General features: G+C 42.6%; 1 protein-coding gene across 1 annotated transcript; it reads left to right on the top strand.

The window, feature by feature from the left end:
* The first annotated feature begins 402 nt into the window (after positions 1-402).
* On the top strand, positions 403-23,067 carry pcsk2 (proprotein convertase subtilisin/kexin type 2). Its single transcript, XM_037465378.2, has 12 exons — positions 403-939; positions 2,564-2,668; positions 6,198-6,311; positions 6,759-6,867; positions 7,633-7,670; positions 11,712-11,788; positions 12,675-12,763; positions 13,585-13,760; positions 15,340-15,555; positions 16,845-16,945; positions 18,184-18,411; positions 21,979-23,067. Exons 1-12 carry the CDS (start codon positions 745-747, stop codon positions 22,466-22,468), a joined length of 1,938 nt encoding a protein of 645 aa, XP_037321275.1. The 5' UTR covers positions 403-744; the 3' UTR covers positions 22,469-23,067.
* The last annotated feature ends 1,168 nt before the right edge of the window (positions 23,068-24,235 follow it).

Below are 24,235 nucleotides of genomic sequence, written 5' to 3'. Positions count from 1 at the left end.
AAGTGACCAATTATTATTCTTACATTCCATTATAAAAAAGAAGGTCGGGCTGGTCATATTAGAGATATGGCATTTAAGGGAGGATCGCAAGCTCGGTAGAAGGCCATGTAGCAGTTTTGTGCCTGGAGGAATTGCATTTCATTAAAGAGGTATCCCCTAAACGTCACCATGAGCTATACACGGCACGCTCCATCCTGTTGGGATGTTATGAGAGCCGTCATCCATTGCAATGAAGCCAGCCTCAGACACCAATCAATACAATTCCCATCAAGTCTGAGGGCGATGTGAGGAATTCTCAAAAAAGTGCAGAAAAGCTCATCCGGGGAGGAAACGACGGGACACACCCGCCGGAGCCCATTGGTCCAACGTCACGGGCAGAAACTACCCGAGCGAGTAAGGTAAATGAATTACAGAAGAGAAAGAGGAGGAGGAGAATGAAGAGAGATAGGAGGCTGAGGAGGATGCAGGTTTGGTCCAAAACGCACGACCTCCTCCCCGCACTAGAGCAGGAGCGGCAGCGCCTCGGTGAAACAACAACTTCCAGTGGTCTCACCGGCGAGGAGATGCGTCCGCAAAGGCTCTGATTCGACCCCCCTTCACTTCCTCACCCACCTCCTCACCCACTCCCCCCCCCACCCCCCTCCATCCCCCTCCACCCAACACACCCTCCCACATCTTAAGCGAGGAGGCAGCCCGCTTCGACGGTCCGGCAGACGGGACGGATCGACACAAGAGCCAGACACGATGCGTGGATCTCCCCGGTACCACGGGACAGGTGTGGGGTTGCTGTTGGCGGCGGCGGTGCTGAACGCGCTGCTGCTCGCAGCACGGGCTGCACACGGAGCTCCCACGGACCATCTCCTGGTTCAGCTGCGCGAGGACGCTCAGGACGAGGCGCACCAACTTGCAACACAACATGGGTTCCAGAGCGCCCGGAAGGTAAGGGATGCTCGGCTCACATTGGCACGCATTGCTTGCACTGTAGTTTTGTTTTGTTTTGGTCCCCCCCCCACCCACCCCACACACACCCGAGGAGAAACAGTTTTACGCAACACTCTGTTGCGGTTTCATTCGGGTTTGACTACAGTTTTGCCTAATTTGATGACGTCATTCATACTCGACCGCAGGACCTGGTGAGGTTTCCCACTGGCTTCTGGCCCCGGGGACTCAAAGCTGCACCCGGCCTAATTCGTTTATATTTCCCAAACAAAAAAATGTAAGAAGAAGAAAGAAAAAACAAAGAAGACAAAGCTTGAAGATTTGTTTGTGTGTGTGTGTGTGTAAAATGTGCATATTTTTTACATTACATACCTCATAACATGAAGTTGAGAATTTGATACATTATAATCTTTAAGTCTTTAAATACCATTAATGGATCCGGAAAATCTGTTTACGGTATTTGAGTTCATCTTAGTATCTGGATTGTTGAAAGGAATGAAAATTTCAATAGACCTTGTGACATTTTCCCCTGAAAAATCCTTTCGTATTACCCACACGCAGAATAGGCAACATGGTGTTTTCAGATTGCATAACGTGATACCTTTTCTGCAGAAGCCTGGGACAAAATGTCTTATTAATAAGTATAGCTTGTCAAATGCAGCACACATCACAACAAATCAAAAGCTGCATAACAAGGCATTTATGGCAGACCGGTTGAAATAATTCCCTGACAGTGTGTGTGTGCCTTGTCAAATTTGTAGGTGAAATTGGCCGGAGCCTCAGCCAGTGAGGCGTGAACAGAGGGTTGCCTGCACTGCTGTGAATGAGATTCTTCCTCTATTTTTTTTATTTTTTATACCTCGACCATCCAAAAAGAAACGTGTTTCAATCTGAAAGTAATCTCTGTGAGGTGGCGAGCATCACCGGTCCTGTTTGCTAGTTCCATTTCTTGTTTTTCTAGATCACCCACCACCCCTTACTGCCTCCCTGCCTCCCAGGTTATGTAATCTGCTGCTATATTTGTCTTAATGGGATGCATCATTAAACAATGTCTGTGTCGTTTGAATGATCATCTATTGTTGCTTTATTAACAAGACCAGGAACCCGAAAACCGAGGCACACACACGTGAGCACAGAGAGGGATAAGCGCGAGAGGACGAGATGTTACATCAGCATATCTTTTTTTGGGGCAACAACGGTAGAATTTAAGAGCAGCGGAAGAAGGATAATCCTCATCCTTCCATGATAATTTCTTTTTCACATTAGATCCGACGAGCGCATCTGAAAGCGTTTATTCGGAGGATTGACCCGGGCTGTTACGAGCATAAGGGGGTCTTTAATCTGTGCACAGTGCTGGAGGGAAAGCCTCGGATGATGCATCTCATTTCCCTGCCGTTGTGATTTATCATGGTTGATTCCAGCTCTGTTCTCCAGTGCCGTGATACGGAGCCTTGTTAAAAAGAGAGGGAAATTGTGGAATTTCACCTGCTCTCCTTCTCCTCCTTTTGATAATACTAGAGAATATTCTGTTTGTGCTTGTGGCCTCTGTGTTTGTTGTCATCTCTGCTTTGGCTCCCGGGCTATCTGTGATCTCTTGTTTTATTTATTTCTGGTTGTCTTACAGCTTCCCTTTGGAGAGGGGCTCTTTCACTTCTATCCTCAGGACACGTTCAAGAGGCAGAGCAAACGCAGTGCCCACAGCAGACAGCGGCTCCAGAAAGACCACAGGGTAAGCAGAAAAGCCCGCTTTGTGTCCACTGCTTGCATGTACATGGCTCCCCATTTACTTTAAATGATGGCGCCTTTTTTTTATTATTAGATTAATGCCCTTTTACAGTGCGTTGCAGCGACAGACATAATCAGGGCAAACAGAGCTGACCGGGTACAGTGTCATCACAATGTCCTGGATGAACACAGGAACTATTGTAAAGAGAAGCCAACATCATATGGATAGACATATTATTCTATATAGTCAGAGATAACATAGCATGGGGGTGATCTGAATACATTTCAGAAGGTAATATCCGTAATGAAGTGTAGAAAATGAAAATGGTGCACAGATGATGACGACGACGATGAAGTCAGAAGCACTAGTGCCTCATAATTGTAGTGTTCATTATAACATCAGTCAAGTCAAAACACTGTGCAATGCGACTTATTCAATACCCGGCTTTAACTCACTGACTCAAACTACCTTTTACAGAGGTGCCTTTTGCTTAAAACGAGTTTCCTTATAATGTCCCATTTCTGTATTGTATGACTATAAAAGTATAAATATGATGGGCCTAGTTGAGCGGCTCAAGATTAGACTGAGAACTCATTGGAGAGACCTGATCTGGCCTGGGAATGGCTCTTTGTCTCCAAGGACGACCTAGCAAATGTGTCCTGAGAGAGGTCTGTATTATCCTACTTGACCCCAGCGACCCAGCCGACAGAATATGGATGAATGAATGGATGAATATTCTATTCCGAGATAATTATTTCATACTGGAGGTGGATCACAATTTGCTTTGTCTGTCAAACCAATAGTCCGAAGATATTTATTTTGCTATAACAAAACAAGGAAAAGCAGCAAAACCTCCCATTTGCGAAGCAGTGGGTGATTTTACACTTTTCGCTTAAATAAACTCAACGGACTTTTGACATATACTTCATAACACAAGACACTAATACATGGCGTGTCTCCAAGCTTTGTTTCTAAATAAAACAGTATTTCTCTGTGCTGATTTCTGTCTATTTAGCCCGTTTGGAGGCGGTAAAAGTGGAGGTCTTTCTGCAGACAATCAACTAACCTCTCTAATTGTGGTTGTGAGAGGTGCTAATGAAAATAAATGGGAGCCACTCCGCCAAGCTAATACAGTTAATGGAAATGAGACAGCCTGGACACGGGCAGGTCTACGCTCCGAATGCTGGGTTTTTAATCAGATGTTTGACATGCTCATATGCTACTCTGCAGTTATTGATTCCTGTGCATCTCTGGAATAGACGGGGTTAGTCCCTCGGATTTAATGTTGCTTGTTTGTCATGCTCTGCAAGGCGGACTGGCAGACAAATCTCACTGTTACAACTGGAGTTCTGTCAAAGATATTTTTAATATCCTTATGCATACATAGACAGAGATGAAAAAAAACGAAAACATGAAAGGGTTGGAAAAATGATCAATGTCTTTTAATTGTTTACAAATGGAATACGTTGAACGTATTAAGCAGCAATAAATCTTATTCAGATCTCAAAGAGTCTCAGAGGCTCCGTTATACGTTGCACTCTACCAGTGGAGCATGTTGACCCACTTCTGACTCTCCCACTTGCTTACCACCGTATTCACTGCGTCTTCCTCTATGCTTCCTCGTCCTCCTTTGTCCTTTCACATCTCATGTCCCACATTGATTCAAACGGGACGTCTATTCATCCACACAGCCGTGCCTTCACCCAAACAATCCATCCAGCTATTCGTTCATCCATTCATCCGTTGTTCCTCCCTCCCTTCATATTACTTTTTACATCGTGAATACATTAAAATCTCTATCTGCCTACGAGAAAGTAGGTTCAAAATAAATAAAGGTGAAAAATAGAATACAATCTTTGTGAATGTGCGGCATCCCCTGACTGAGAGACACGCCCGGGAAGGAGCCGGAGGAAAATGAGGACGAGGAGAGAGGATATTTCCCGGCACAACGCTTTGATTTGAAGTGAACCGGAGCATTTTTGAGTTGTGAGCGGGCAGCGGGCGAAGACAAAGACCGACGGTGGCGCAAGGGCACTGTTTGATGTTGTGACTGAGCAGTATGACATGCCGTCTCGGGGGAAATACCAGCTTTTGTGCCAAGTGATGGAATAAATTGATGATGGATGGAGAGATGGTTGGGTGTGGATAATGTAGAAACTGCTGTAGTTTCCTTCTGAAATCTTTTGTGGACAAATGTAACAAGAGGCCAAGTCAAAAAGGAATTCCTACAACACCGAATATGGAATTACAGGGGAGTCATGTTTTTCAGAACAGACGTGCCATTTAAATGACCGTGCGTAGAGAGCATGCCATAAAAGATAGATCTGGATGAATAGCCTTTGGCCATTTTAAAAGGCCATCTTAAGTTATCTGTGGTGGTAAACACAGCAGACAATGCTCGTTTCTCTCTCGTCACACTTGAGTGAATTCAAAGGTAGGAAGATGTAGCCTTAGTGACGTTGATGTGGAAAGACATTTAGTTTGGTTTTCATCATTAACATTGCTATTTTGGGAATGAAAAAACAATGACATGAATATTTCACAATGCAATGTTTATTTTATATTCATATGGGTTTTTTCAGTTTTTTTTTAAAGGGCCTAAACCTTTAAATGAAACCATTGTCCTTGACCTTTTTTGACAAGCAGTTCCAAGGTAGCACATTTCCAACGGAACGCTTCACATCAGGCCTGGTTTAGGTATTACCAGACCAAGATCAAATGACTCATGCTTCCTTTTTACCTCCCCTCAATCTCTTCAGTTCTTCCCAATGTGTGAAGGTGCCTATTTGATAAAACCTCCCAGGAAACGGGATGTGATTTCCAATTACAACGGCTGAATCAATTGACTAGCGTTAATTGCTGTTGTTGTCATAACTACAGGCAGAGATGGAGACAGGGAAATATCGGGAGTGTATTGTTTCCTTGATTTCTAAATGTAGCAGAAATGAAGATGCAACATTGCCAGAGACACACAATCATTTGGATGACAGCAGTCAGCCAATCGAGAACCAACATTTCCTGACATTTATCCCCATCATTTCGGTCTTCGGGCCTGTGTTATCATCTACAGCTTGATAAATGGTGTTGTGGCAGCTTTCAGTGAGCATTTGTGATCCAAAACACAGCTGTTCCACCGGCTGAAAGTATCTTTGATGATTCAAAGAAACATAAATGTATGTTTGAGTGTGATTGCTGATGCTTTTTTTTTGTTAAAAAATGTAATGGAAAAAAGACCTCAATGTCTGCTTGTGTAGCAGGTGAGCCCCAGCTGCAGCCTCTCTGATTAGCAGGAGGAGAATAGCCCTTTTTGATTTACATCGTGTTCTGTCTTTGTGGTACAGCAGAGCACAGCTGGGTCTACTGATTTCCAACGCACAGAGCAGCACGTGCCGACATCTCATCACCCCTCATATTAGATCCTATTTCCAATTCCTCCTGTGTGCTCTTTGTATTCTTTGGAAGACGTTGTGAGAGATCATGTGTTGCCTTTAAATAGACCCTGACCCAGTATTTCTTTACCTTTTGTCCCCAGGTGAAGAATGTCGTTGAGCAGGAGGGTTTTAGTCGTCAAAAGCGAGGCTACAGAGATATCAATGATATTGAAGTCAACATGAGTGACCCTCTATTCACAAAACAGTGGTACCTGGTGAGTAATAAGCCAAGCAGCCGCTTGCATGCCGTCTGACCTTCAGCACCAACCCAACCTTAATTACTCAGAGGCTGAGCACATTCCCCAGTACTTTCAGAGTCAACGTTGTTATTCATTCTTTAATTAGTCCTGCCGATAGCGTCCACGCCATCTCATCGTTGCATTCATGCCACCTAGTTTCCTCCTCCCGCATTCACCCTAAATGGCAAGCGGGACTTCTATGTCACGCAAGTCAGTCATCCGGCGTATCGTATCTCTGACATTTTACTTTCCCTTCTTCTCACCTTCACTCTCCCCTTCCCGAGCAGTTCTTATCCTCAAAGCCCCCCCCCCCCGACACACACACACACACACACACACACCTCCAGGTTGACTGCTTTTCTAATGACGACTCACCAGGGTGTTGTGAGTCATGGATGTTCTCCATATTGTCTGAGTGATTAGATAAACACAGGCCAAGCAGACGGGACCCCTGGGCTGGATCTTAATGTGGCTGAAGCGTGGCAACTGGGCTACACGGGCAAAGGAGTTACTATCGCAATCATGGACGACGGTGAGCGTGATGTGAACACTCACCTGTGCCTGCATGCATATATATCATTATTGTCCACATCTGTTTAATACACAGTATAATGATTAGCAGGAAAAATATTGCTTATTGCTTTCCAGATTGCGTATGTGGACAACTGAAGGTTTGTCATGAAGAAAATGTAATTGTTCCTATATAATTGTCATCTCACTATTTCTGTGTATCGGTAAATGACAACCACCAAATATGTTTTTTTAAATAATTAGAACCAAATGTGTGTGTTTTGTTAATTTTTTGAAACTGAAAGATTTGTGCTAATGTCAGGAGTTTCAACCAGATTTGACACACTTGAATGCAAGGACTACACTTCCTGTATTGAATGATCTTTTAAAATGGTATATTTATGACAGCAACTGGCAGAAACGTACAGCAAGTCCAATGGTACAAGTAAAAATACGGTGTTTAAATAAATCTGAATCTGAATTTAGAACTGAGTATAATTATCCTTAAAAAACAAACACGCCATTTTTTCACAAACACAAAAATATAATTTGCATGATATAACATTACAACAGTGTTAATGATTTATTTGAAAATTCATTCAAAATGGACATTTACTTGATTTCAAATTAACTTTGTATCATCATCTTTTTTTCAGTTTTTTTTAAGTTAAGATCAAAACTAAATAAATATGCAATTTGGTGAACCAGCAATGAGACATTTGAAGTCACACTATCCTCTAACCTCACCCTCTTAATATCAATGTTTAATGTCAAAATTACCTTTCAGGCATCGACTATCTGCATCCGGACCTGGCATCAAATTATGTGAGTACGCCAGTGTTATTGAACCTCATACCTTCATCAGTGCTGTTGATGACAAAGCAGAGGTCAGGTGGCGGATTGCGTGGGCTTTGCGTGGTTTGCCGTCGGCGGAGCTTTCCAAGTTACCTTCATGGCGGCAGAGTGTCCTTGTATCCCCGGAGGATGCAGGGACAGGCGGACGGCCAGCCAAGCTGTTTAATGGTAATGCGCGCTGCACTGTGGCAGGCACAAAGGCAGGCCGATCTGTCACAAGCGGAGATAATGCCAGGCTAGTTGGCGCTGCATAATGTGACGCTCCAGAATACTGATGACAAAAAAGAAAAACCTTAAAAGGACAAGATGGATAGCTAGGTTTGGTTTGATTTCTCCATAATCTGTATTTTCTTTTATTGAACTGCATTTTGCCCTCGACGGCCTGCAGAGAAAGTAAAGGGCTGTGAAACAGTGGTCCTTTTTAGTCACAAAATACCACGCTTTATAGTAATAATTTTGTTTGGAAATGTGTGTACCCTTCGCTCTCATTTGTAGAAGTAAGATTCAATTTGGCACAGTGGGATCTCCCTTTTGTTAACAGTAGCTTGCATAAGTGTTGTTCTGTGCCTGCCCGTCTCTGTCTACCTACTTCTAAGTTTGCCTATGTTCCTTTCCTATGAACAGAGATGAGCCTCGGCCCAAAAATAACACAGTCTCAGCTGGTGATGAGGGAGCATGCTCCATCATGCTGTGCACAGATCCATAGTGCATATGAGCGGGTGCAAGAGAGAGAGAGAGAGAGAGACGCTGTGTGTATGTTTTTCCTGCTTTTAATACCGTCGTCATGGTGTTTCTCAGCCATCAGCTGACATTAAACATAAAAACTATTTTATTGTGGTTAGATTTGAGTCTATTGTGTTGTGTATCAGCTTTGGATAACGAAACGTTTGGTGTGGCCATCATATTGTACCAATACCTCACAATATGACTTTGCAAGTTAATTGTACCATTTTGTGTATCCTGAGATAAGATATTGTGTAACTTGGTAGATCGATTTCTCGGCACATTTACTCAGTAATACTACTTTGTTTGTATAAATAAATATATACATACAGATAATTGTATTATGCGACTAAGCAACCTATTAGCAGATATACAATATTTCATTTAACAGTATTTAATATTAGATAGAGCCAGTAGAAGACATCTCGGATAAGAAAAGACAATTTGCCATCAATATTAGCACTCTGTTAGTCTACCATAATGTATTTGGAGGGAAAGCAGCATTCAGCGGATGACTGATTTCTGTTTCAAAGAGAACTGTTGCAAATGCTACTACACTCAAGGACGTTACCATGACAACTTGTTATGATTGGACATTACTATAAAGTTGATCTCATGTGTGGCTTTTGTAAGAGAGATGGAGTGAGAGAGAGACGGAAATAGTGTGTATAAAATCAGATTGAGAGATTTATAGTGCTATGGGCTCATCAAATGTTGTAATATAAACTGTTGCGATCGATGTTCACAGGCAATTCTTTAGCAGTAGATAAAAGGACACATCCGTCTTCACTGTAAGCGTGGGCCTTGGAAAGTACTTTCTTTCATGGGACTAAAGGATGTTGCATAGGACTTCAAAGTAAAGTCACATTCTACAGCAAACCTGCAAACCATTCAGGATATCAGCACCAAATGGAAGAATAGAATGCCACGATAACCTCTGTCTCCATTGTTAATAACATACACAATAAGATAGAAACAAAACACATCCAGAAGAACCGGCTTGACCCTGATTTTAAACAATTTTCCTCTTTGGTGGTGGAAGAAGCACTAAGATCATTTAGTGAAGACACATCAGTACAACAAACACTCAAATTCACATAAAATTCTTATATTTAAAATCCTTTAAAATAAATAAGTAGAGCTAAATGTACTCATTCTACAGCACAGTAGCTCCTATGAATCATGTGATTATTAGTTAGCTAAACCCGAGGGTTGTGAGATGATAAAAGCAAGGACTTGTTTCACCTTCATTCATCTTTGCTTTCTTTGTGAGATATTCTTTGGCGTGTCTTTCAATCTGAAAGGGAGTCGGTTGAAACTTAATGAAACGTCAGAAACCATCAAATACAATAATACAAAAGTTAAACTTAGCTATACCATTTAGTTATTTCTATTCCAAAACATTCATTTCAATTGGCTGCAGCAACTTTGAGTGCATTTGCTCTCTCAAGTACCAAGACTCTCAAGAGCCTGGTGAGCAGAGGAGGCTTCCCGGGAATAGTTGAGGTTGTTGAGGCAGGGCACGATCCGTTATTGTTAACCAGCAGTCGCTCACGGGGCACCAGAAGAAGACAGAGCCTGATGGACGGGGGAAGATATGAGCTTGAGAATCACAGCAAGTGATTCATGAACAGGCCCCTGTGTCATTCATATTACCAGGACTGGCCACCATTTAATGAATGAAAAAATGAAAAACACACTCCTGCTCCTGACGTGGGCAAAAAATACATCTTCTCCCGTCACAGATATTTCTTTGTGAATGATGATAGTTATAAGCCAATGTGTATATAATATATATTTGACAGTAATCATAAATGAGAGGAATAGTTGACATTTACGCTCCTACTTATCAACCTTAAACAATCACAAAGGTGTGAACCTCTCTCCTACTTTTCCTCAAGTCACATTGTGATAATTACAGTGTTTCTCCATAGGGTCAGTGGACTGTTTTTTGTTCCGTTTTGCTTTCTCTTTGTCGCCGAATGAGTCATTTACTCTAAATGTCAGCCGGCAGAGCTCTCAGGCCTCTGCGTGGAAACAGCCCCCAGATGGATCTGATGTGTTCAGTTCAATAGCTAATGAACACCGCCGTGGCCTCGCCATGCTCACGACCACGCGAGGCACCTGTTACTTTGTTACGGAGAAAAATAGGTCCCACTACAAAGGGACGTGAGTGATAGGTGAAAGACAACATAAGTGCAGTAGCCTGGATAAGCTTTGGAAGGGTGTTATAGAATCTTGAATCAAACTGTATGCGTGTGTGTGTGTGTGTGTGTGCGTGTGTATGTGTGAGTGATCCTGCAGACATGGCTGTTCTGGTAATTACATTGGCTGCATAAGCATCTCTCGGCCAGATGTGTGTCTCTTGCGTCGTGTTTCTCCGGCTTTTCCGTTACCGTTCATTCTGATGCTATTACTTTTGGCCACGTGGAATTAAATGCTGGTGATTGGGCCATTATTTTCCCCACTTGAAATCCCCGCTGTGACCACACATTATTTCAGTATCACCGCAAAAGATAAGATTTGCAACCTTTGTATGGCCCATACACAGCTAAATTCTTAGCATTAGGCTAAAGTGTTGAAGTGCAGAGTTGAAAAAATTGCGACATTATATTATATGCAACACCAGCTTAAAGTTAAAATTGAATTGAGTAAATGTAACTCTCAGAGATTTGCTGTGTACAATCAAAAGGAAAATATTTTTGCAGAGTACACAGGAGATTGATAACCACTCTCATGTCTGTAAATCCAGTATGGAGCTACCGCTAACGCTAGGTGGCTAACTTAGCTAGCATAATAAATTTGTTTTAGCACCAAGTATGTTTGAACATACAAGGAATTGGTGAGGGATGAAAAAGGGAGACTATAAAGATAGATGTGTTTGTACCATTTTGACAATTTTTTTGTTTGGATTAAACAGACTGGTAAAAGGATTTTCCTTTGTCTTTTTAGACATAATGACCAGTATAACTACAGCAGCTTTACATGAGCCTGTGTATTATTAGTTATATATATATATTATATTATAGTATATTATTATTAATACAGAAACGGTTGTGATTTTCCGGGGTCGGGGGCTGAGCAGATAAAGCACAACTCGCATAGTTTCACTAGTTTGCGAGCAAGTTAGTTATACTTAGCCTTGGTGCACCTAACCAAAAGATCATCTCCATGGCAGAGCAGGCCGTGATAAGGTCAGCCCATCCCCAGGAAATGCTCCTCTCTGCTTTTTTTTTCTCTGTTTTGATGCTGTTGTTCTTATAAATTCCTCCCAATTGGTCCTTTCAGAATGCCGCTGCCAGCTACGACTTCAGCAGCAACGACCCGTTCCCATTTCCCCGCTACACGGACGACTGGTTCAACAGGTAAATCTCACTCGGTCAACCCGCTTGCACACACACACACACATACTCGCCGTGCGTTCCCTCTCCCCCGGAGTCCGGCAGCTCGCCTTTATTGATTTTCTCTTCACAAAGTTCCATTAAGACACAACGGTGCAGATAGAGAGAGCCGTTGTCCAGCACAAACACAATATAACGCATAATACGTTTTTTTTACACGCTCCCTCGCGGGAGATAACGTTGAAAGGGATGCCGGACTTGTGCGAGTCCTCCTTTGTCTGAGTGGCAGTGTTCACAGTGGCGACCTCCTGCCTGATAAAAACCGTATCTGCCCGCAATCTCCCAACCACATCGGCTGATCCACTGCCACCCATGCCGGGACAAAAAAAAGGAACAAACAGGATTATATATATATATTCTCCTCCTCCCCATTGCCTCCATCTGCTCAGATGTACAGTATCAGTGCGTCTGTGCGTGGGAGTAAGAGGGGAGTATTTCAGCAGTTGCTGACTGTCGGGCGCAACTCGCTGTCTAATCAGCTGGTTGTTATAAATAGCCGCCTGTCTGTAGCAAAGCATGCTGGGAGGGACGGGTTGACTCTCTGCAGTGTCCCTGTGGAAAGAGGAGGGATGGAGGGATAAAGACATTACATGGTGCAAACCAAACACTGATACGTGCAAACATGTTTAGTCAAACTCCAATTGATATTGGATGAATAAATGTTTATATTGTTGAGCTAACTTGATCTTCTATTAACAATTTTCTCCTTCTTGTCTGAAACAAAGCCAACTGAGTTGCATCTAATCTGGGAAATCTTATCTCAAACTTTAAGCACAGGATATCCTGTGTAAATTCATGCAAATGCATGCAAATCCCTTAAGGTGCCCTCTCTGCTTTCTGCTGTCACCAGTCATGGCACACGATGTGCTGGAGAGGTGTCTGCAGCAGCCAACAACAACATCTGCGGTGTGGGCGTCGCCTACAACTCCAAAGTGGCAGGTTTGTGTCATTTTCAAGCCCTACTTTGGACAGTGTGATTAATTAATGACGGTAAGCAGTGAAATATATAAGCAAATAACCTTTCTGACAATGGGCTGATATATTGCTTAATGTGGAAAAACAATGCTGCGTTGTTTTTGGTATTGGAGCAGTCGACTTTGTCCTCATAGAATTACCGCAAATGACTGCAGAGGTCAGAGAGAGTCTACAGAGCAACAAAGAAAAAAATACTTCATCTGCACTGGTCCATGTTTTCTCTTCATATAGATTTCTCTTGTAATTCACTCTGGGACACACAGAGTTGTTTACAGTGGTAAATGTGCACTCCGTAGAGGGCAGATCTCAGCCAGGTGTGTCTGCAATAGCGCCTGCTATATTCTGTGATTTAATGACTACAAGCCATTATTGGCTAACTAACTACCTGTCTTTACACTAATGGGTCGTAAAGTATCTTGGACCACATTTTCTTCAAAGTCCAAAACAAGCAATAAGATTGATCCATTGGCTCAGAGTCTCATATGATGATTATGATGAGATGAGATGAGTCAGAGAATCTTGTTAAAAAAAAAAAATCAAATTCAATAAGCTGTAAGCTGATTTGCCAAAAGGTACAGCTGTGTGTGTACTGGTAGTTATCTTTTAGAGGTCATCAAAACACAACAGAGACACAACAGAACATGACAGTCTAGATATTGTAAACCTGCCCAGCTAAAAATAGTTTTTATTAAAATTAACCATTTTATATGTGTCTAAACTCCTGTAACACTATAGTCAACCAATCGTAGACCAGTCAGATTCACATTGAGAGGTTGCTCTTTCAGGTATCCGCATGTTGGACCAGCCCTTTATGACTGACATTATCGAGGCGTCATCCATCAGCCACATGCCCCAGGTCATTGACATCTACAGCGCCAGCTGGGGACCGACCGATGACGGAAAGACGGTGGACGGGCCGAGAGAGCTCACGCTGCAGGCTATGGCTGACGGTGTCAACAAGGCAAGGCAACATCCTTACGAGCTGTGCTGAGGGGTTAGGCAACTCCAAATGCATCAATTCAGCATTTACTTCTGTTGATTTATGTTTATTCTTTTTGTTTGACGGATGTCTGTCAATAAGATTTCTTCTAATTGATTAACTACCCTATCCCCACACACACACACACACAAAATAACAACTAGCGAAGAGTCAGGCTTTCGGGAGCTGATTAAACATTCTGTCCGGTTGAAGGGCAGTCTCCTCTGACACACACACACACACACACACACACACACACAGTAGATGTCTCATGCCAACAATGACACTGCCAATAACCTGCTTGATTACTCATCATGCACTTGTGGGTGGCTTTGAAATGACCCCGTCTCAGCCAGGTTAGCCGTGTTAGAAGCAAGGCTAACTGTAATCTCTGATCGGGTTAACACAAATAATCAAGCAGCCACTTGAATGTAATGTCTCTTCCATTCCAACTATTACACATGTAGCTTATTGTGTAGGCTGAATATTGATGTGCAATTTTTAAAAAGAGAGAAACATCTCAAACTGAATTGCCAGGTTACATTAACAACTGAGTCAGACGGAGTGGCTCCGCGGCTGCATCTTGTAAAACGGTGGTTTTACAAAACGGGTAGCGATAATGGAAATGAATACTACTGCACAGCGCGCAAAATCAAAGCACTTTGTTTGGATTGTGCAGGCGACAGAGAGCAGAAGGCGAAACAACTCAACATGCTCAAACCGCTCTGTGCAAATCAAACAGAGAGCAACATGAATAAGCATTAAGGACGGACATGGCGCTCCTGCTCCAGTTGATCTTTTGTTCTCCCGAATCTGTCGTCCTTTTGTGGAGACAGGTGCAGCATTTGGTGAAGAGGAGGCTCTCTGCATGGAGCCACAGTCAGTTGTTTCATGTTTCAGGGCACTCTTACAGCCACAAAGATGACATCTTACTGTGTTTTGTAAATGCACACAAGGCTTTATGCTGCATTACAAGAAGGATGCAGGAAATAGACATAAATGCTGCCCCATTCCTTGACTACAGTAATCCATATATGCGAGTTATGACTAAAAATACATATCAAAGTCAACTTGTTGTGTTCCTGTTCAACCAATCATTATTAACATTATCATCGTTACATATTCTTGTATTGTATGCACAAACCCAGTGGCTTCACCTCAGCTGAGGTCTTCAGAGGTCATTGTTAGTTATCAAGGGCTTTAGAGACTACAAGTACAATTTTGTGTGTTTTTTTCTGTGTGATTCGATGGAATCGCTCATAAAGACAAAAATGTTTTAAAAATAATATATATCGACAAATTCGATAATGCACGAGATAAAAGCAAGACTAAATAAATGGGTTTTTATTTCACAAAGCTCCTCTTGGATCCTCTCAAAGGCTATTTCAGAAACTTGGAGAGTCAATCTGTTACAGCATCTAATCTAGCGACATCATTCTGCATATTTGTTCTTCGATGATGTACATTCTTAGTTAACTGGAACACACTGATGAATACTGCATAGTTATAGCCGGCTTCCCAAAATGTAATGATCGATACTGTGATGACAATCTTCCTTCAGGGGCGCGGAGGAAAGGGCAGCATCTATGTGTGGGCATCCGGAGATGGCGGCAGCTATGACGACTGCAACTGTGACGGTTATGCCTCGAGCATGTGGACAATCTCCATCAACTCGGCCATCAACGACGGACGCACCGCCCTGTACGACGAGAGCTGCTCCTCCACCCTGGCATCCACCTTCAGCAACGGACGCAAGAGGAACCCAGAGGCCGGCGTTGTGAGTGTGTTCGTCTGCAAATATGTTTTCACGACTGAAGTTAAAGCTTTTGGACAATCCGTGGAAGGCGGAGTTGCCTTTTCTAAACAGGTACGAGCACTGTTAGCATTCGAAGGCGACGTTATTCTGGTTGGTAACATTTTGCATCTTTCAAAGATGTGTCCTCATTTCATGGACTGGACGGTAAATGGCTTCCTTTCTGTTGCTCCAGTAGGCACTGTATCCTTGGCCTTTCAGGAGATTGGATGAAATCAGGGGGGAAAGCCTGAGAAGCTGTTATGCTTTGATTGCTGGCTGGTTGGGAAAGATGGTGGTTCAGGAATAGCTCCTCTGTGATTGCCTTCCTGGACATCCAGATGCATCATTTTGCTTTGCAGAGCAGTAGCCATGACACACTGTGTGGATCATTGCGTTTTAAATCACAGTAGACGTGTTATTAAGCGAGCGGGAAAACATTAGTCACCTTTTTTTTGGTCTTAATGTTAGAAAACATTTTTTTAATCCTGACAAGGGAAACCATTAGCCAAAGAATAACCTCCCACCAAAGACTTTTTTAATGTGGTTTGTTTTTCTGTTTAAGTGAAAAGAAAGAAAAGTGAACCAGCGGGGCACCAAAGTCAATCGAGTGACTGACCTTAGTGAACTGGGCTATAGTATTGAACCAGAGTATTATCTCAGCAGATCATTAGACAGAAAGCATCAGAAAGAACAGAGAGCATAACCTTGGTCTTTAGTTTCACAAAACACACAGCACAGCACACATCGAGAATACAGGCCGGCGCTCTACACCATGTGTGTAAAAAGTATTTCCCAGTGTACAAAAGCAGCAGTGTTTGCCATTATGCAAATCACCTTTGGCTGTTTACGGAGCCACTCATCTTCCCTAGGGTTTCTCCAATTTCATTCAATCTGTTATCACTTCTAATTAAGCCCTTATTTAAATAATGAAATACTTGTTCAGTAAATAAACATAACTTGTCTCCTGATGTGTGTATAAATCAGTCCAGCCGCCAATATACACTCAGTCCTCTGTTATGTCCTTTTCTATCTTTTTTCTAAAACATAAATAAAGCAAGAGGACTACAATGATTATGCACACGTCTTTAAATTGCTTAAACTGCTTTCCCAGATAATTGTATATTGAATGTCTGAGTTTGTAGCTTAGGGACTGTACAAAATTGATTAAGTGGGGGAGTTGGACAGAGGTTCAATAAAGGGAAAATATCATAAAATGTGCAGATTTGCAGAGTCTTTAGAGACTGAACGATTGTGTGATTTACTTATTTCAGGCCACCACGGACTTGTACGGGAACTGCACGCTGCGTCACTCTGGAACGTCAGCAGCAGCTCCAGAGGCGGCTGGTGTTTTTGCTCTGGCAATTGAGGCAAAGTATGCATCCGTATTTGTGACTTTTGATTTTGGATGGACTGCTTTTATAGAAGAAGTGCAGGTCAGAAGTTATAATTACACAATATATTGCTTTTGACTACTCAATTGGAATAATATTGGATTTGAGTAGAACAGTTATGGTTTTTTCCGAGTACAATCTTGAGTTTTTATACTGCAATGATCTATTAAACTTCATCTGACCTCAGATCTTTTATTCTAATTTGCTCTGTGTGTATGAAATCCTTAAAGGCACAAATCATTTTTCAACTTTTACATTTGCTTATTTATTAAAACCGCTGAGAATGAAAAGAAAAACCCTGCATATCTGTGGCTTTGGTCAAGGACACAAATAATATTTGGATCAGTTCTCTTTATATCTTTGGATACGGCTTGATAAATATAGTTTATAAGCTCGCCCAGCTTCATGTTTAATGTATTAGTTAAATTATTCATGTAGCAGAGGGACTATGATAAAAGATACTGTGGGAAACATGTACTAGACTAATGATTATAGCTTCTTTTATGGATACACAAGAAAGTGTAAATTGTGTCATTTTAACACTGTGGTACAATTTGAAATTCATCTTATAATCCTTGTGGATTCAGAGCTGATTGTTCCTTGTGAATCACAAAATAATGGAAAACATACTGTACGCCACTTAAGTCAACCTGCCCACACATAATCAAACGAGTTGGAAGAAAACCAAAGCTAGAGAATCGCTGCCTCTCATGTCCCAGAGGGAGGCCTTTCCTTTCTCTCAGACGCTCCATTTCTCACATTAATGGCTGACACGACATAGCTGCCATTAACTGACACCAGTAAGTGGAGTTGAGTAAAGAAACGCTGTGTGCTCTGCACACACAATAATGATGTTGCCGTTAGGAGGAGCGGATGCTCACCCCGTCCGACGGCAAATAGCCCGCGCGGCTGTTTCGCCTTTTTACTGCCCAAACACACTCGAACCGACGGCAGGAGCGAAGCTGTCACTACACACAGCCGAGATAATAGAGGGAAAGACAGACAAAGGCAACCATCTGTCTCACAGTGCAGTCACTGGGATGTTAAACAATCGAAAGCATATCTCTAATGCAGATCAATGAATCTGAAATGTTTTAATATTTGTCGTTAAATGTTTGTTTTTATTCTCCTGCTTGCTTCCCCACTGGTTCATATTGTGGCAATATTGTCTCCCCTCTCCTGCTCTACCCTTTCTTTATCATCCGTTTGTCCGCCCCAGCCCGAACCTGACATGGAGAGACATGCAGCACCTGTCAGTCCTGACCTCCAAGAGGAACAAGCTCCACGACGAGGTCCACCAGTGGAGGAGGAACGGCGTGGGCCTCGAGTTCAACCACCTGTTCGGATACGGCGTGCTGGACGCCGGCGGCATGGTGAAAATGGCCAAGGAATGGAAGACTGTGCCTGAGCGCTTCCACTGCGTAGCCGGATCCATTCAGGAGACCCAGTGAGTCATATTTCGACGTGTCCACTGCGTGGTCCCACTATTCATGTGCTGCTGTTCCCGTCAAGATGTTGAGAGGAAAAATACTGCTGAGCACAAGAGACGCAGTCATCTAATTACTGAGAAATTCAATAAAACTACTGTGATGGGAGTGTCTGCCTCACATAATGACATATTTAGATGAGCTGCTCTGTCTGGCTGATGCTCCTGTAGCTTTGTTATGACATGAACTGTCCTGTCCTGACAGGTGTTATTCAAAGCATTGATTTTTCTTACTTCTAAAATGAATGATCATTGTGAACAACCTTAACATAACGGAATATAACTGGCTATTGCCATCTGATTTTAGTTTGAAAACATTTTAGTTTGTTAAAAAAAGATCAAGAATCAAAAACTGCTTCACAAAATGAAAAATATGCTGAGTTTGCCTGTGCTCACCTTAAAGCAAAACTGATATTTTTGAAAGAAGAAATAACACATTCGTTCTATCATACGACAAAAGATTAATTTATATGTGACAAAACAGACTTTATATGGTGTGACCTGAAGCTTATGGCCTCAAATCTTGTCACAGTGGAGGCGACCTTGAAAATATACAGTGAAGCACACAGTAAACACAAGGTCACAAGGACAATCTTTGGAAAAAGTGTCCTTGTTTTGATCTGGAGGTGGATTAGTTTTTACACATGGGTTTTAAACCGGAGATATATCCCACATGCTGTAATGTTAACTCTTGCTGTCAGGCCTTTAGGTAGTGTGGTCTGGCTTTGCGCCCCCCCCCCCCCCCCCCCCATATTCCTTTCCTCCATGCACTCACAGTAGGGGTTATTTCCCCGTGCACATCCACAGCCGGCCTTTCACTTCCTCCTCCCTTCCTCCTTTTCCTCTCTTTCATCCTCTTCATCACGCCCCGAGGCTTTGAGCTAACCGCGTGCGATGTCTTGGTGGTTTTCCCGGGGCTAACCCTCTTATTCGTTCTCATTAGAGCGCCACAAATGCCCCCGGCGTGGCGTTCCCCGCTAAGCGTGTCAATTAGATTGACTGACAGTCAGAAAAGGGATTCCGGGGGTGGATGTGATCACAAGTGTACAGTATATGTGTGTGGGACCTGACAAAAAGCCTGCATATCCATTGTGAAAGGGTCAGTGTGTGGGTGAAGATAAAAGGAGCAGACTGAATGCAGTGCATCCATGCTTTTTTTTTTTTTTTTCTTCCTACCATCAACACCTCCTATTCCTTTAGTCTCCAATCGGTGCTCCACAGATGACGCAGTCACGACAACACGGTGTGAAATCATGCCCGAGCGCACGTGTGAGGGAACGCGTGCGCGCGTGTGTGCGCCTCCTTCTGAGAACAATACCCGGGACAAATGGAGCATCCCTCGGGAGTCGTACAGATTTTATTGCGTCTCTCACGACTCGCTCTCCCAGCAGCGTTATTGCAGAGCGGTTATGTGTCTTGACGTTCCATTGCAGAACGTGACATCAGCCAAAACCTGAAATAGGTGAAAGAATAGCTGATAGTAAAGAGGTAGCATTTGTGAGTGAAATCAGTTGATTGTCTCCACAGCAGCGCCACCTACGGGGGCCTCGACTGCTTCTATTTTGGTAGAGATATATTTACAACGCGCACACCTCTGTGATAGTGCATCACCAGAGAAAAGCAATAGACATTGATATGATCAAGCTCGCAAACACGCTGCTCAGCATTGATCTGCGAGCTGCTCTTGCTGGCTGCGGCTTCCTTAGCTGTGTGTGTGTGTGTGGGGGGGTGTTTTTAATCTAGACTGGTCGTGCCCTTGAGAGGGATCACTCTCCCTTCCCTCCGATCGACTGCTGTAATCACTCTCCTGCATTATCTGATGGGAACCATACGCCAGCTGCGCATGAAATCATTCTGGGGGTTTCTAGTGAGATCATAACAGAGTTAGTTATGGGCAGAGTCATACGTTCTAATAGAGTAGTAGTAATGCTGGTTAAACACATACGTTACATTTGTAATGATAATGAAGATAATGATAATGAAGATCATAAGATCATCGTTTTTTCACTTTCAAGCTGTCGCTCTGTACATCGCCTTTGATTTTATGACAGATGGCAACCTCCGGTTCTGATAAGTTAATGCCAAAGTGACTTAAGTGACTTAAGCTTGCATTATTTCTAAAAACCAAAAGGGGGTTGCAAAATGTAGTGTGATTGTATAAAAGTCACATGACTTATTTTCAGTGACACATAACAGTAAGTCTTCGTTAATGCAGCATGATGTTCATTTTATAAAGGATTGAAAGTAAATGCTAAAGCAAGGTGTGCTTTAGGGTTTTTTAACTTACAACTTGAACCCTTTCACAGGGTGTTTTCAGCTCAGGAGAGTGAAGCAAAACCTTGTCATTCAGCATTCGGTCGTACTTTTCTCGACCCTCTCGTGTCACTTTAGGGTTGTAATGAACTCAAAGATGGTTAAACGACAGTGTCCAACGTCACAGTGAGGGACGACTTCCACCTTTACAGTCTATGTATACAACCCCTGTGTGAAGTAAGATGCTTTCAGTAGAAGAACTGCCTCACGTTTGGTTACTTTCAATTACTCAACAGGCATTATAGGGTGTAACTTACTGGGAAACAAGCCACTGTGAATTGTTTCCGTTTTCCTGGGAACAGTGATTTGCTTCCCTGGCCCTCACAGATCACCGCAACATTTTGCAGACATCTTTTCGCCACGTCTCCCTCACTATCCCTGCTTCTGTGAACTTCCTCGATGTTGACCCTCTCAATCCAGCCGCCCCAATTTCCCACCGCCGGCGCTGTAGCCCGGGCCTCTAATAACGTTATTAGGCCTCCTAATAGCCTCTTGCCCCCGCTGCGTTCTCATTCGTTCTTTCCATCTGGGAACAGCAGTATGTCTTCTCTACAACAAAGCCACAACACTACAAAGTACCAACCTGCTTTTTACGCTTCAAATCAAATCCATACATGAACTAAAAGAAAATGACCTCCTTATGCACGGTACAGGAGCTACAGATTAGAAGTGGTCCAGTGCACAACATGCAGTCGATGTGGCCTCAGATTTATAGTTGGTTGTATAATAATCACTACTCTGGTGTCTTATTACTATTCTGTTATATGTTTAGAACAAATTCTGAATTAAACCATTATATAGTTGGGCAGTTTTACAAGGATGAAAGAAAAGAATGAATGTGGCCTTGAATTGTAGAAAAGTAATTTGTTCCACCACTAGAGATAAATTGCTTGGCAAAAAAAGCTGACATGGCATCATCTCCCATGATGTGATTTCAAGGAGCAGCTTGTTTCATGGTACTCAATCAGAGTAGGATGATTAGATAGGAAAACCTGGATGAGTTGTTTATTTAAAAATACATGAGAGTTGGGAGGGATACAAGTAAAACTGGAAATCAAAACACCACCTGCGTCGTAGCTATATCACAGGGACGCCCAGATATCGTCTCTTTAATCCGCCTTTTCACTTTATTCTTTTTATTTGACACTAACACTGATATTTACCTTTCTTTTCACTTCCTCAACCCTATTCCTCCTCCTCCTCCTCCTCCTCCAGTAAAATCCAGACCGGCAACAAACTGGTGCTGGTCATCAACAGCGAAGCCTGTCAGGGAAAAGACAACTTTGTCCGCTACCTAGAGCACGTTCAGGCGGTGGTCACCGTCAACGCCAGCCGCCGCGGCGACCTCAACGTCAACATGACCTCGCCCATGGGCACAAAGTCCATCCTGCTGAGCAGAAGGCCCCGCGACGACGACTCCAAGGTGGGCTTCGACAAGTGGCCCTTCATGACCAGCCACACCTGGGGCGAGGACCCCCGCGGCACCTGGGTCCTGGAGGTGGGCTTTCAGGGGGAGGAGCCACAGCGCGGCGCCCTGAAGGAGTGGACTCTGATGCTGCATGGAACACAAAGTGCCCCTTATATAGAACAGATAGTACGCGATTATCAGTCCAAACTCGCCATGTCCAAAAAGGAGGAGCTGGAGGAGGAGCTGGATGAGGCCGTGGAGAGAAGCCTGAAGAGCCTCCTGAGTAAAAACAACTGAAGCCGCAGCCTGCATGTCGCCAACTCACTTCACTTCCTCTCATCTTCTTCCCACTCTGCGATCTCGCTCCAGCCTTCTCTCTAAATCTCCTGCTCCCCCCCCCCCCCTCTCTCTCTCTTCCGTCATCCTCCCTTCTGTCTACCTCTCCTCACTCTGCTTTTTGTTATCAGGTGTTTCAATTAGGCCCCAACCTTCAATAAGTGTCTCTTGTAATCAAACCATGATAAAAAGTGTAACCTTTAAGGATCTGTTCTACATAGAGAAAGCAGAATATATCACCAGACTTTTTACATTTTACAGAATTGTACATTGAACCAAATATAATCCAGTCTCTTATGCTCTTTGCTTTATTGCCCAGCTCCTCTCTTCTGCCAACTGTTGTACAGTTTGTGACTGTAAATGATTTTCTGTGTCATACTACTTAAAGTTGAATATCTTGCAAACAGAGCAGTGATACTTCTTTCTGTTTATATTTTTATGTGAAATGCACTGTTTATATGAACAAGGAAAGGAATACGTGTATTATTTAACAGCCTGTGTTCCTCCGTTCATATTTCATAATCTTTGACGTATGCTAATAATAAATATATTTAGCTGTTTATTTAAGCACTTGACTGATTTCCAACACACTATCAAAGACACTGAGTTAAGGAAGCCTGTCATTCTCAGCCAATGAGACGTAGAAAACGCAGATAGGGAATCACAAAAGAATATTAAAAAGACTATAAACAACATTAAGTAAACTGGAGCAAAAGCAGCTGCTGTTGTGCTCTGTTCTAATTCCGTATGATACAAATGAAAGGGAATGCATCGTAAACAGCAGAGCCTGAGCGACCAAAGCTTTATAGGCAAGTCAATACTGTAATGGAATTGCAGTAATACATTGACTATAAATGTGTAGCGCACGTTTAGGAGACCGAGCATCCCTGCATCTTGGCTGGCTCATGATGCAAAAACACGTGATTTCATGAAAGAATCCAATTCACACGCGGTAACTAGTTTTGCAAATAAGTCTAGAAGTTTTACAGTCAACATCTAAATAAATGCGTGTGTTGCTGTGTATTGCTGGATGTGTGAAAAATGGTGTCATCTATTTGCAAAATAAATTAAAGCTGATAGCTGATCAACTCAGTCTTGCTGCCACTAAAGGCACAACATAAATTAACTAATGTGGGAAAAAGAGAGCAGAAGGCAAACAGTTCTTCATGGTTAAAACTGGAGAACTAAGCAAATAAGTTATTGTGAAACAGTATATAAATAAAGAGTTTATTCAGAAGGTAGTAGTTCATACCGTCTATGAGTAATATGTCAAAGTATCTCAACCAATAAACATTTGTCTTAACTGAATTAAATTGATCTAATGAATAACGTCATGGTGATGGGATGAGTACTAATCCATGTTGCTCAATTCAAGTAAGTATGTTTACTTAAAATCAATTTCACTAGGTCAAGAGTAGATTAAGGCCTATACTTGTGCAAAAATGTAAGGTTACGATGGACTAATAATTATATATTTTTTTAAACTTTTTTTAATAGAAAAAGCAGTTTGCAGCTATATGCATCAAAATGACATCGTAAACTATGCAAGATAATTAAAAAAATACAGTGCATGGGTGCTTTTTGACCCGTGAAATATGTGAGTGCGTGGTGCTTTGTGCATAAAGCAGACCTCGGTATTGATGTCAGAATATTTTTTTTTATTTTTCAATATATCAAAGCAAATTAATACACAGCAAAATTGTGCTGAGGGCAGGCAGTGGCATCGAA

Source organism: Pungitius pungitius, chromosome 13, assembly GCF_949316345.1.
Source record: "Pungitius pungitius chromosome 13, fPunPun2.1, whole genome shotgun sequence".
In the NCBI taxonomy this organism is placed as follows: Eukaryota; Metazoa; Chordata; class Actinopteri; order Perciformes; family Gasterosteidae; genus Pungitius; species Pungitius pungitius.
This window is presented reverse-complemented; position numbering and strand designations above follow the sequence as displayed.